Below are 15068 nucleotides of genomic sequence, written 5' to 3' on the forward strand. Positions count from 1 at the left end.
TTTCTGAGGGCCAATACTTAAAAGCCTGAAACTCAGGTTTAAGGCAGCCAAGAGCCATTTCTGTCTGGTTACACAGGATCTAGGGCTTTTTCTAGAGTCAGAGCCAGCGAAGCTCTGTCTGTAGATCAATTTCCATGAAAAAGCATGGAGCCATTCAAGCCTGTATTTGAAGAGCCTTCTCTCTGCCAGGAGGATGGGGGTGAGGAGGCTTATTTTGGCAGTGAGGAATGCCTCCAGACCTGCCGCAGGATTAGAGGAGAAGGCGATGGAAATGTCCGTGTCTGATCTGCACACCAGTTTGTACAGCTACTATCATCTTTTAGCACCACTGCTAAAAGAGAAAGACATTTCCTAGTCCAGATAAGGCCCCAGAGCAGCAATGTCTATTTGCAGGATGAACATTCAAGAACAGACTCTTCCCCCTGCTATTTTTACATACTTCAGCAACTCCAGTTTTGAAATAGCGCATGAGCATCAGCAGTGAGCCTAAAGCAAGCACATTAGAAATTAATTTGACAACCACTTAACAGAAGTTTACAACCTGTTTAGACACACACTGTAAGTCAGGCAAAATTCGATTCTAACCCCATCACATGCAACATTTAACACCAATGCTGCGATGCTAGCTTTGCAATTCACTGCTACAAAATCCATGGATGTTCAGTCAGCTACACCAGGCAATATAATTGCTCCATTTTCACACTTAGCACTGAGAATTCTATAAATTCAGTTATTCCACTGCCGCCTCCTCCCAAAATCTGTTTCAAAGAGCAGAGAAAGAGACCTTGAAACACTGGTGGATGCTTTCAAACGTCAGTTATCTCTCATACAGAAGATAAAAAAATTATAGCCTTAATCCAGGCAAGACACCTCTTCCCTCCTACCCATTACACATACACAAGTCTGAAAGGAAACCATTATCCAGAACACATGTTGATACACATTTCACAGAAACATTAGTTGTGTGTCAAAACCAGTTCCTGGAAATATCACCTAACAACACTCACATGATTTGTGTTTCACAAGCAATTAAACCTATTGTTCCAACAAGCAAATTTGCTGTTCCCGTTCACTATTCAAACATCAGGTTAGAGGAAAACACTTGTGCTACAAACTTTGTCCTTCAGTAAGGAAATTGTATTTCCATGGTTTGATAACATCCTTGCTAATTCACTCAACCAGAAGCTGACAAACCAGAATGAAAAATCTACATTTGAACTACTGCAGCTAACGCAGGAAATGCAAAAATAGCCAGACTATGATTTAGATCTCATAGTGAAGTCAGACAAGACCTCAGTGTCACACTGAAATCACATCCCAGACATTGTAAAGTCCTACTGTATTCACATCACTGTCATACTGCTGGCAAGCCACGTAGACCAGTAATGATGGTACTTCACTACTAAATTCTTTTCTCTGTGCTTGCAGACATAGTTTTACAGGCTCTACAGACAGACCAGCTCCCTCATGCCAGTAATTACGTCCTTGGATAGAGACAAAGTGGACAGCACACCATTGCAGAACAGAGATGCACAGTAACGAACAGTCATCTTCTAGCAGCTGCTGAATTTCTTTTCTTTAAAATAAGTTTCCAGTACTCAAGACACTTTTCAGTCATCTTTCATCTGGAACAACTCCCCAGCACAGTGGTCTATGTTCATAAGGACAGGTGGAAAAGAAACTCCATGACATCAAAAGCTGCATTTCTTACCCTGCTAGAAAACGCTTCTCCACTTCTCATGTGCTAGATATTCCTTCCCTCCCCCCACCATTCATGGTGAAATAATTACTGTTAGTGTACTCATTGTTTATCAGACAATACAGACAATAACGCTAAGCTTTCTGCTCCTGTTTTCTTTCACCAGGCTGCTGTGGTTCCTCAAACAACTGTGCAAGGCTTTACTTTTAATCCTATAAATAACACTTGTCACTCATAGGTTTGTAACCCATATTTAGTTGTGCACAAACATGGCACAGATTCAGCTTGATTCACTGTCCTCAAACTTCTCCAGATGTGTTCATGGAAGAAAAAAAGGCTAATAATCAGGAGGAAATAAACAAATACTAGCTAATCCAATTGCAGTTTCATTGGGACGGAGAGAAGACATCAGATTCTTTCTGAGGGAGAGAGATAATGATTTGTTTTTAAACACAGACTAGGAATAATTAGTTATTGTCCTTGGGCTATGAGATGTATTTTTACTTGCTTGAAGTCTATGCTGATTTTTATAGCCTGTGAGCTAGCTGTTCTGTCACAGGGAATTTTTTTCCTTTATCTACACGTTAGCATCAGGCTACAAACACATCACAACACATGACTTTATCAGCAAGCAATGTTTTTCACTGTGGCTTATTTTGAAACCACATTCCTGCTTCCACTCATACAAGATACATCCTTGGGTAACAATCAGATAGGCTGGTGCCAGACATCCTCTTCTTAAGTACATTCTCATTTTACCTTTGGAAAGTATTCTAAACAAACAAACATTTTGGAGGCAATCTGCTCTCTTTGGAGCTCCCCTTGACAACAGCAGAGATACATTTTTTTTTTTTTAGAAGGTTGCATTTTATAGCAGCATTAGGCTGAGAGTAACATAAGCAAGCCACGCAAGAAGCAGGCAAGCTAGAGATGGCAGAAAGTACTAAAAATCCCAAACTTCTGTTACAATTGATTGTGTTAAGTACAACTTTGCTCATTGATGCACTAGGCAGAAAGTAGACAGACAACCTCGTCCCAGGGCACCAGCTTTTCAAGCTTCCAAAATAAACACAAAGGTCTTTGAACAGACTCTGCTCTCCAGAAAACCTGCAGCCTGATCTTCCTCATTTGATATGTGCAAAGGCTAGCACTGGTGGTACTCACAATAATTAACCGCCTTCAGCCAAGAAATCCAGCAGAGTTCCTGTAGATAACTTATTTATGCCACCTTTCTGTTTCAGGAATACTCCAGCCAGTAACAGATCAGTGCTACGGGTAACAGAGCACATTTGCTTCTAGTTTTACAGGTCAGGGGAAACCTGGCGAACCTCTTTGGGGTTCAGGGCAGGGAAGGAAGGCGACAGGGAGAACCAGCAGCATGACAGGATCTGATGTAAAAAAGCACCAATAAAAGAAAATGGGTTTTCACAGGTTGTCCACAGTATTAGACAATAGTAACATAGTAACTGCACGTGCAAACACCACAACCGCTGCCTTTTGGAGGATGGACCATTAAATTTGTTACAGAAGGGAAAACAAGATACTGTCTGCAATGATCCTCACTCTGAACGATGGGAGTAATTATTGTCAGATTACCAAGACAAACAAGAGGAAAAGACAAGGAAAAGATAAAACAGAATTTCCACTATTTAGGTGCTGATCGAGAGATTAAGCCTGACTGCAATTCAGTTGAGAGCCTAAACAAAACAGAGGCCTGGTCACATAAATCAAACTAATTTTAAAAGGTTACATACCAGGGAGTGTTAGAAAGAAGGGGAAACAACATCGGGTCCTGTACACTGGCCAGACTGCGAAAGATTTTAACATCGGTTTTATAAATAATAAAGGTGCCAATTTAACACACACCAGTAAGTCTGGGGCGACGGGACTCGCTGTAGCAGCACCTCCCAGGCCTTTAGGACCTCATTAATACTAATCAGAGCCGGGGCTGGCAGGCGGCAAGCGTGCACTCGCATCCTGTACTTGACTCCCGGCGACACAAAAGGTTGGGACGCGGCTCCCCGCTTGTGACACCGCGGCATCCCCCGCGGGTGCGGGCTCGGGCAGCCTCAAAGCGGAGCACCCTACACCTCAGCAGGGCTGGGGCGGCCCACGGTAAGGCGCGGGGAGCGGCTGAATGCGGGGTTCCTGTGGCCGGGAGAAGGGCGGGGGAGTGTGGGGGTGTTAAAGAAGATTCGAGGAACTGGGAGCTTCGGCAGCAGGGAATAAAGGAAAGCAAAAAGAAGTTAGGGCCAGGAAGTTTTCCGCCACTCCCCACTTCCAACCTGCCGCCGCAGCCGGCAACGGGCCCGGCCCCCCCCCCCCCCCCCCCGCCCAGCCCTGCGTGGAGCGCGGGCCCGCCCCCCCCGGTGCCCCGTACCATAGACGCGGACCCATCCCTGTTGCTGGCAGACCGACTCCAGCAGGACGCGGTCCAGCACGCCGCCCGCCGCCGCATCCAGCTCCTCCGAACCCAGCTCCGGCTCCGAGAACGCCTCCACCGCCCAGGCCGCCGGCTCGCCCGCCGCTGCGGGGGGCACCTCCATACTGAGGGAGGGGGGACGAGGAGGCGCCGTCTCTCGCTCTCCCGCCCTCCGCTGCACCCCGGCCGCGCCTCGCTCCGCTTCGCCTCAGAGCGCGCCGCGGCGCGGCTCCATCCCTCCCTCCCTCCCTCCCTCTCCCCGCCCCTCCCCTCCCTTCCCCGCCCCCCCGGCCCCACCCCCCCTGCGTCAGACGCGGGAGGAGGCGGTGGCCGCGGCCCGCCAGCTCTAGCTCCCGGCGGCGGCTCCGCCGCGCCCTCAGCGCCGTCGGCACCCCGGGAGAGCAGGCGCGAGCAGTGGCGGGCCGAGCGGCCGCGCGGACGGGGCAGGCGGTGGACGGCAGGGCTCGGCCAGGCCAGAGCAATCGGCCGCTGAGGCAGCGAGCCGGGACCCCCCTCCCCGCCCCTGCCCGGAGGGGAAGCGGGGAGGTGGGAGATGGTGGGCGGTGACCGGTCGGCAGCAGCGTTTCGTACCCCTTCGTTCCACTTCACACCCCTATGCGGCGCCGGCAGCGCTCTTTCCCGGTCCCCGTATCGCACTCCCGCCAATCACCACTTCAGATGAGGGGCTTCCCGCCGCAGCCCCCGGGGGATTTCATCCCGGCTTCCCCTCAGGCTCCGCGCAGGCAGGTCCTGCAGTTGCAGCCATGGTGCCCGCCCTCCGGTTCACCTCCGCGGCGGGAGCCAGCCTGGCAGGGGCGGCGGGAAAGGAGGCTGGGAGTGCAGTTTGTGGCTTGGTGGAAACATCCCAAAGAAGTGCAAATCGGGGGATAAGGCCGCCGGGGTCCGCGGGGGGAACAGCCACACGCGTCTCACAGCAGCCCTTTCTCCGGCTGGCTGACAGCATCGCAGGAAAGTGGATGGGTTTAGTCTCAAAAAGCAGTAAGAGATGGGGTTTCTCTTTTGTTAGCGTTCACATTGCACTTCAGAGCATGCCTAATCGAGACTGCTAAATCTTTCATGTGCTTACACGGTTTGCCTCTTTCAGGTAGGGAAGGAGGAGGTTTGCTGCAGAGGAAGAAGGACAACTGGTTAAGTTCATTTCAGCCAGGCGATTTGCAGGTGGTGTGTTCTGAATGCTTATTTACCGAGCTGCCTGAGTACCAGGTTTTAGCTTTTTTTTTTTCTTTTTCCTTTGGTGAAGTTCCTAATGCTCAAGGTACATGTTCTTTACCAACCCAGAATAAAATGTCTGTGAACATAGCGTGCATCCCAGTGTCTCTTAAATCATGGTGTTATAACTTGAAATTTAAGGGAGGCTGAGTGAAGGGGTTCAGGTTGCTTAGGGTTGCTTCCCTGTAATGTCTTGCTCTGAGTTCGTGCCTGTCCATGATCGATATGAACAGGATAAAATCATCCAAGCGTGTAGATTCAGTGATTATCTCCATTAACGCAGGCTGTGTCTCTGTACACAACTTCTGCATCAGTACAAAGGCACTAACAGTTTTTTCTTTATTGAAATAGCAGTTGAATTAGCCCAGCCCTACAGCAGTTACACTGCCATAAAGTTGCTTTGATACAGTTCTCCCCTTCCTAACCATGCTGTATGTCACCTTGTTCTGTTTTGCACTCCAGCAGAATAAGAGGGTTCACACAGTGCGTTATTGCAGCTCGTTGAAGAGCGGTAACTTCCCTCTGAAAGGGCCATACTCTAAGCTCTGCAGTTTGACAGGTTGCAATCAGCTGCCCAACCCTGAGGATTTGTCTTAAGAGTTCCCGAAAGTTCCTTGTGGGACCTGAGGCCTTGCAAAGTATCAGTGGATGATGCCTTCCTGATTCAAGTAGAGTGGAGAACCTTTGTATTGGTATGGTTGCATTCGTGATGGAAAATACATCAACTATTTCAATGGAGGAAAAAAGTCCTGCCAGCCCTATGATTAACTGATGAAACCTCACTTCCTGTGTGTTTCTGTCTCATGCTTGGCTGAGAGCTTGACCTGAATCTTGCCCTACAATTGGGTCATTCTCTACTCAGTTTAGAACCCTGTTTTCTGAAATGGGATGAGTTAGCTGCAGTTTTTCCATTGTATAGTGTGAATATGCACCCTGCTGTGATTTCCAAGCTGAGTTTGAAAACAAAGAAACATCCTTCTTCAAAACCTTTGGTTGGTTCATGATTTGCAGAACCGGTGTAGCCCAGTTTCCTACAGATTCCTGCCTCAGCATAGATTGCCTGCTATCTAGCAGAGGGTGGACACCGTCAGCAAAGATGCTTGTGGGATCTCCCTACTTTACCTAGCTGCCAGTTTTTATTATTCCTGCAGGGATTTTATTAGCTCTTCAACCTTTATCCCTCTGTTTGAACAGACCAGCAACTTCAACGTTTCCTGAGGTTGCAGGAGCTGAGACACAGGACTGGAGGAAAGAGAGAACCTGTGAGCTTGATGCTGTATCACCCTTGATTCTGTGGGAAACAGGATTTTTTAGTTACCCCGATAACCAAGAAGAGTTAAACCAGGATGACAACTGGCAAGGATTCGTCTCTCCACCACTGTGACAGGCAGAGGGCAATTCTGCACAGTTCTGCACAGAAGCAGCACAGCCAGGGCACCCAGTAACAACTTCTGACTCTTTCCCACCTTAGAACACGCTCTGCATCATGGTTTCCAAAGAACTGGGAGCTGAGGGCATGCAGGCTACTTCTCCAGAGCAGACATCTGCATAAATTCACATAATAATACCATAAAGCAGTAGGAAAACCAATTTTTTCCCTCCTACATTGTCTCTCATTCCCACTGCTGCTCGTAACATAACAACGCACATATTCTCTAAATTTATCATTTAGTGGCCACAACCCAAACAAACTCTTTAAGGTTTTCCCCTCCTACCCTGCCCGGTGTCAGCTTTGCAGAGACTTTTCCATCCTGCTCAGTCGTCTGGGGTCTTTACCTGCTGCAGCTGCAGGGAGCTTTCACAAGCAGCTGCAGGAGGGAGAGGGGGATGACACTGCTTTGAGAAAGAGAAGAGGAGCTGGCATGTTGCAAGGGAAGGATGTGGCTGCTAAGCTACTGCCAAAAGCGGAATAGAGGAGTTTTAAAAAGCTGCCGCACAATCCTGGGATGACAACTACACAGGAGCAGCTCAAGATATTAGCAACTGGTTCCCATCAAGTGAGGACCGGTTGTATCTGCAAGTATGATCAAGCCATACTAACAGCAAGGTCTGGAATGACTGGATAGTGAAGTTTCCGAAATTCACATGGTAGCAGAAAACAAAAGCTATTCAGCCTTTATTCATGGGGTTTTGAGCAATATAAACAATAATAAAGAGCAGGGATGACAGAAATAGGAAGGCTGGTTTTGCAGGCATGACAGTAGCAAAAATAGACATATTTTGCAATTAAAGATGTCCTGGAAATCAGACTCCAGGATTTCTTCCTCATCAGCTCAGTTGTTCTGGCTGGGGGTCTTCTCCACAAGTAGAGCACAGAGGATTTGTGCAAGCATAAATGAGCAGTAATATAAGTACATACATGAAATTCCCTTCATGTAAAACAGGCCCATTAGTTGATCTACTTGTGCCTGTCATGTTAACCCACAGGCTCTAGTTAAATTAGGGCTAGAGGCTTACTCAGAATAGGTTAAATCAAAGTGTTTGAAGAGAGCTGCATGTGTATTTCCATTAAGCCAAAGATTCTGTGTTGTAGAAGACATTGAACCACGTCAGTCTGACTTGAGAAATTAAAGCTTTTTAGCTGACCTTCTTTCAGAAGAATGAATTTGTGCCTTCAGGAGTGACCAACTCTCACTTCAGTGATCTTAATTCAAAAAAAGGTGATAATAAAATGAGAAGATACATGGAGGAGAGTGGTAAGGACAGTGGAAATGGTGGGATAGAAACCCACCAAATATGAGGAGGAAAGACTAGAAAAATGAAGAGACTCCAGTTTGGAAGAACAAAACCTTGGAACAAGTGAAGACAAGAAGTCTGAAGAGGTCAGAGAGGTCTGGTATGGACCTGGAATGATTTTTCCCCTATTCCTCACAACATGAGAGCGAAGGAGCATGGAGAGAAATGTTCGGGAGCCACGCTAAAGCAGACAGAAGGAAGTACTTTTTCACACAACACATAATTACATTGTGGAACTTATTGTCACAGGATATCACGGAGGCCAAAAGTATAAATGAATTTAAAAAAAAGATTACACAAATTCGTGCAACCTCCAGCTCAGGAAGTCTCTCAACTACTGATTACCGGAAGCTGGGAGGGTATGCTGGAGGAAGGATCACTTTATACTCTCCCTCTTCCGATATCCCTTCCTAAGCATCTGCAGCTGGCCACAGCCAGGCCCTGGTTATTGCTCAAGGTGAACATCTATTCTGAGCCAGCCTGGCAGTGCTTATATCCTCCTAGTAACTCCCTATGGATGGAGCCTTATGGACCAGAGGTGTCTCCTGGCAAGATACGTGACTGACTGCTAACATAGTCCCAGCAAAGTCCATTGTGGCCACTCTTTGCTGATTTAGGCTGGTATAATTGAGGCCAGATTGAGCCCTGAAACCTTCAGAGAGACTCTTCCGCTTTCCCTACCCCTGGGATTAAGCGCTAAAACCCTCTTTGAACAGGGATGGCAGATAATGCGCAGACTGATTAAAAAAAGCCCAGCGCTGGGGAAAGTTTAATATTAAAGAGCCAAGGCCCAGTTTAGCTGCTGCCGCCATCCCTCCTTCATCTCATGCCAACTGCCTCCAGGATACATATGCTGACACTGAATTTCTACCTCACAAAAGCGGTCGCAGCATGGGCTTTAAACTTGGGATGTTAATGCTGAGATAGGAAGCAGACCAACAGAACAAAGGCAGCAAGGGGCTCCTCTGGCTTGCACTCACTCTGACTACTAAATCCACCCCTGCAGCATCACAGGGTGGCTACCCCAGCACTCCTGCCCCAGCAATGTGTATTGATCCTCTGGTGTTTCCTTTGACTTCCTAACATTAGTAGATCTAAAATATTTTGATGCCTGCTTATCCCTGTTGTAACTAAACTATAATTTTCACTAGCAAAGAGGGATTTCGGAGAAACATCTGGTCTCATTTCATCAGGATAACAGCTCTGTCTCTATTTATACACAAGCCAGGATCATTGTAGCTCTCAGCTGTTCTTGACTCGACAGCCTCTTTCAAGCTGCCGTATCCCGCTTTGTTGGGGCAGGCGTCAGGTCGAGGCCAGCCTGTTGCAACGTGAAACAGAAACTGGTCCTAACAATGTGGACATGTGAGAACTTGTCCTCTCAACACTTGGCACTCGCTGTCTCCTGGGCTGGTGACAATGTGCCTTGATGGACAGGGTTTTCCCCACTTTCTTTCTTCCATCCTGGTGGAAAGAAAGTGGGGAAAACCCATCCAGCTGCAAAAATAATGGCAATTTGCTCAGTAATACCGGAGATTTTGCTGTTTGGGGGTCAGGCCTGCAGTTAGCCAACCTCATTGGTCTGAATAAGCCAACCTCAATAGTGTGACTTTTCCTCTGAAGCACACGTTGTGATTTCAGAAGAAAACTCAGACCATCAAGAAGAGACAAGCTTGCCCTGGCTTTTCTCTACAAGGTGTTAACAGATAAAATGTGACCCTGCAGAGACAGGGGAGGGTCAGAAACTCTGCTTGGGAAGGTGGCATGTCCTACTTAATTCACCACGGTGGGAAAAATCCGCTCTGCAGCCTCCACTCCAGCGCTCACAAGACATCACATCTCATTCAGTATGTTCAAAACCCCCTCAAGTCAAACGGCTGAGTACCTGGAAAATTACCAGATTGCACATTCGGCAGCACAAGTTGCCGTACAAAATGAACACTCATCTCCTGAATGATGATAGCTTTTGGTCAGCACTAATCATCTTGAGAAAGTCTACTCCACTGCCCTGCTTTCCCCTCAAACTGACTGTTCCTGTCCTCCCATCCTGATCCATTTCTAGCCCTGTGTGCCCCCAAAACACAGCTATCTTAGCATCACTGACTCTCCTCAATTCGGGAGATCTAGGCTGTTTATTAATTATTCTCCAATACATAGCTATGAAAGGAGGATCCGCACAAATACACAGATTTTTGTAACCCAAATGAAACCTGTGTTTTCAGATGCTACTATTGATTGTACTGAGGCTGTAAACTCCCTAGAGCAGGATTCAATTTCCCCCTGTGTTTGTATCATCTGGTGGGATCCTGGCCCTTCAATATACTACTTCAAAATACTGTTCTCAGCAGTAACCTGAGGTTGGGTAGATCAATATTTGTTTACTCAGGTCAGGTCTAATTTTCATAAGAGCTTGGTAATCTAAGTCCACCTGAATGCAACAGAAAGGGCCACTCCTGCCTATAGCACGAACTAGGCAGAAATGTGCACCCTTCTCAAAAACCAGCCCTTTAGGAGCAACTCTTGAGGAAGGAAATATGACTCAGTCTTGGGAGAACATGGTCCAAATATAAACCATGGTGATTCTGTGGACACCTGCGGGTGGAGGAATGACCATTTGAGTCCTTGTGAGCTCTTCACTCCAGGACTCTTCTGTTTGGGAAATATTTTTTCCCACCTCATTTAAGTCAGTCCCTTTGCAGCGCATCAGGTACCTTTGCAAAATGTGTCAGAAATGCACCAAACTGGCCAATTTCTCTCTAAATGCTGAGAAAAGTTCTCTCTCCCTAAGCAAAACTACACAAAGGAGACTAAGGGAGCAGCCTGAGATAACAGCATCTTATCCTGCCAATGGGATGCTCTAATGGTGAAATCTGTCTTCACCCCATCCCCTTTATGAAAAGCAAATGTGAAGAAATGCACAGCACCGATCTTTTTTCCCCACTCTTATGGGATTAGGGAAGGAGGGAAATGAAATAAAGTTGGTGCTGGAATATGAAGTTCTGATTTTGGATACCTTTTCTTTGGGCTCTGGGATATGAAAGCTTGAGGGATGGCTGGATGTGGCCTTGCTGTGGTATCTGAAGTCTGATGAAAGGCACTCACTCACAGGTTGTTACAGAGCCCTTGTTAAAGAAGGTAGAGCTTCCTCTCAGTTAGCTGTAGGTGCTGAAATTCTTTGCTCTGGCAACATGTCCCCTCACCTTGCAGGTCAGGAATATCCGGATGCAAAAACTCCTTCAGCATGTCCAAAGCAGTCAGCTGGCTTTAAAGCCCAAATGACTCACACTTTATTTTTGATTTCTCTTTTTAACAGTGGCTGCTTGTCTCTGCTGCCCCTGCTCTAAAACAAAACAACCAGCTTCCAGCAACCTTCAGAGCAGATCTGTAAAACTCACAGACTGACTCTAACAAGCAAAGGCAAGACTGTGATAAACCTGCCTGCTTTCTCTTAATGAATTGGATTGTCTTCAAGGGGGGGCACAGAACTCGCATTTAAAAATACAGCTTTTGAACCAGTCCTTTTCTTGTGATAAAACTGGTCCCTGGGACATCTAGGAGGTGATGACAACAGATGCTGTGATGAGTCAGTGCAGAGGAGGCTGTGGGATGGACATGGGGTCAGTAAAAGAGTGTATTTACTGGACTGTGTTCAGCCCAAAAGATCTGGGTTTTATCTTTGGGCAAGAAATGAGGACAACAAGAAAAGAATGATTTATTTGTCCTCATTTTTCTTGTTAGGCTCCAGGTTAGATGACTTGGCTTGAACTTTGAGAAAAGAATAATCGCTGGATTTAGCTACGTCTCCAGGAACATGGTCTCCTTTTTCTGGGCTGCCTGTATTATTAATTTATCCAGCTTCTCTTCTATATTTTTGTTCTGCATTGCCCAAACAGATGGGTTCCCTTCATTTACTATAGTAAGCAGACATGCAAATAAATAGCCACTTGTGCTCAGTTGTGTGGTTACCTAGAGAGGCTGTTGTTTGCAAACAAAGGCTGTACCAAGACACAAATAGCCTCATTTGGTGTAGCCTGGAGATGCACTTCATTAAAAATACTGCCGTGGGGTCCCCCCCACATTGCCCTTCGATGTTTATCATTGGATCTGAGTGTGGCGGAGGTGGCAGCATTCACTAAAGCAGAACTGATCAAGAGCGCTGCAGGATGCTGACATTTCAGAAGAAAGGAGGAGCAAAATGCATAAGCTCTCCTCCTCACCCCTCCCAATTCTCTAAGCCTTTGTTCATTTAGATGTTTGAATAAATAAAGTTAAAAAACCCCTTTGCTCTGGAGCACAAGGCAGCTGTTTCATAACAGCTCACATACACACAAACACTACGTCCAGCTTTCTGCCTTGTCCTGTGAATAGACCCAGCCAGTTGGTGCACATTACAGTAGCTGCTCATGGTTTCACAGGGACTGAATGCCAGTCTGGGCAATTTCCTCATGGACCATGTGGAAGCAATGCCTGTAACTGCCAGCTCTCAAAGCCAAGTCCATCCCTGACTCCCACAGGGGAGGTCACCTGCTGGGGTAGAGGTGCATCCCTGCTTGTCACCTGTGAACCTCCTAGGAGCAGAGCTTGCCCCATAGGGTTGATGGCCATGGTGGGTCTTAGCTCAGAACTAGGCATCGTGGTGACAAGAGTAAGATACCAGCATAACTGTTGTAGACTCTGTCCCTGTAAAAATGCACAGCTTGTTAAAGCTACGTGCCCATGCTTGTCCTTGTTCAAGCTGCATTTAAAATAAGATGTACGAATCCCGGAGTTGTACAAAAGAAAAATGAATCTCAGAGCAAGAGTCGCCTTGTGATGGAAAATGGCTGTATGGTGCTGGTCATGTCAGCCCTTCAGCCCAAAGAAGGCAATCAAGACTTAGGGTTGCAAAGAGGCAATTCAGGACATTGGAGAGACACAAAGACTGAAAACCATAAAAACATCTCAGGCACTTAGAAGAAACACCCAAACAGAAATGCCTCCGCTGAGGTCCCTTCCAACCCTAATCATTCTATGATTCTATGATTCACTGAACACAAGGTTATAACCACAAGCAGTAACAGCCACAATCAAAGCAATGCTGTAGTTTTACATTTCTGAGCAGCATTCTCTCCTGAGGGAAGGTCTAAGCTTCTCTGGTTACCACATGAGCCTCAGGTCTCAATCCCTCTGTCTGTTTTGCCTTCCAGAGTCTCTGCAAGGATTTTGGTGCTCCCTTCCAATGGGTGTAGGTACTTGTGTATTTATTTTAAGTGACTGACAACAACATCCTTCCAGGAGTCATACCTGCCATTCATGCTGTGCCTGCATGGCATTTAGAACATCAGATGCTCTACCTCAATTAAAAGTATCCCAGGATAAAAATACTACCATTTCCTTTCTGCTTTTCTGGAGATAAAACATGTATTTGGAGTTCAGATGACAGAAGCGCCATCCATACAAGAGGGTAGAGACCCCTGAAGGTGTTGAGCATACAGAAGCAATGCTCAACAGCTGCAGCACAGGAAGAAAGCAAGCAGTATGAGATGGTACCATTTTTAGTCCCTATTCTGCTGTTAATTACAAGCTTAAGTGATGGCTAATGAAGATGATCCAAAACAAATAAACTGAGATGCTGCTGTAATTAAGAGGCTTTTGCTGCATGCAATGAGCCAGACCCATCTGTGTCATAGTTCAGCTGAAGCCAGGAGGGTTCCACGAGGGATTCATATTCATCTGAATTACATCTGAACTGCTTCAAGGAGGAAAATGCAGTGCCAACCACCTTGTTTCCTACACTGCTAGCCAAGAAACACTGGTCCATTCCCTCAATGGTCATCCTGGGAAGAGGCACAATCATTCACATACATTTCATTAGAATGCATCTGCCTTTACGGCATGTACAGTAAACATGAGACCTTCTGTTGCTTATGGGAAGCTTGAAGCTGTTGGAAAGCAGCAATTGTTTTTCTGGCCAGATAATACTACAACAATAACACTTCATGGCTGTGCTGCTGTTTTTCAAACAGCCCCATACAGTAGAGATAAGAGATTACCACTGGATGTGTGCTTACTTGGTGGATGACATGAGGTGACAGACTCCCCTCGGCAAGCTTCAGCAAAAGGCTTTTCAAGTTGTCCACTTCATCTCACAGGTAGGGGCTGATGCCTGGGAAGGGCAGATGTGAAGGACAGCATATACAGAGAGTGCTCATGCCACGACTGCCCTGCAGATGCACAGCTTTAATTTCAGGAGCCTGAACTCCCAAACCACAGCTAATGCTCCCACAAGCCTCCATTCCCCAGGCATGCAATGCCCAGTCATCTCCACAGGTACAGTCCATTTAAGGGTCCTTGTGCGTCACTGCAAATTTTTACCTGAGAAATACTGAACTTCTGGTAGATGCGTACGATGTTTTCCTTCTCTTCTCTATGTTTTCCATGGAAGAGTGTAGTCTTTCACCACCATATCGTCTATGACCACAGCTGATACTTTAAAAACCATCTGTGCCAGAGAAGAGCCAGTACATGATCCTTCTGCAGGACTCCAGTCCAGGTCGTGTATAACATCCGTGTAATAACCTTTACGAGCATATCTGAAAACCGTACCAGTGCTCAGCTTGAGCCTGCTCCCTTGTCCTTATGTCACCATAACAAACCAGGGCTAGCGGTCGTGACCCCAGTAAGAGAGGCACGCTCTTCCTACGCTATTAAATTACCATTTATTGGAGCTGATCCTAGAAGGAAAAATGAGAATAGTGTAGAAAATCTCATGTCTGTTCAGATGCAAGGCATTCTGCATTGTGCAGCATCTGCTGGACCTCCAATCAGAGCATGGCAACCTGCACAGATCCTTTCCATCAGTCTCATTGCTGACACTTCGGTCTTAAGAGCTCTTGCAGGATTTTATTAGAAGAAATCGCCTTTGTTCCTCACCCGAAGGCCAAACAAAAGGGTGGTCACATGCAGATGGGCTGCTTCACTTGAAGATAAAGACAAGGACAT

The 15068-nt window shown here is 46.6% G+C and overlaps 1 protein-coding gene across 1 annotated transcript in view; it reads right to left on the reverse strand.

The window, feature by feature from the left end:
* The window catches only part of RASAL2 (RAS protein activator like 2), a gene marked incomplete at both ends in the record, with an annotated part of 181649 nt that extends 177404 nt beyond the window's left edge, over positions 1 to 4245 (reverse strand). The window contains one exon of the mRNA XM_080623042.1: positions 4080 to 4245. Within this exon, the coding sequence (XP_080479168.1) occupies positions 4080 to 4245 (166 nt within the window). The remainder of the gene's footprint in view (positions 1 to 4079) is intronic.
* Between the last annotated feature and the right edge of the window lie 10823 nt (positions 4246 to 15068).

Source organism: Psittacula echo (assembly GCF_963264785.1).
Source record: "Psittacula echo genome assembly, chromosome: 7".
Taxonomy (NCBI): Eukaryota; Metazoa; Chordata; class Aves; order Psittaciformes; family Psittacidae; genus Psittacula; species Psittacula echo.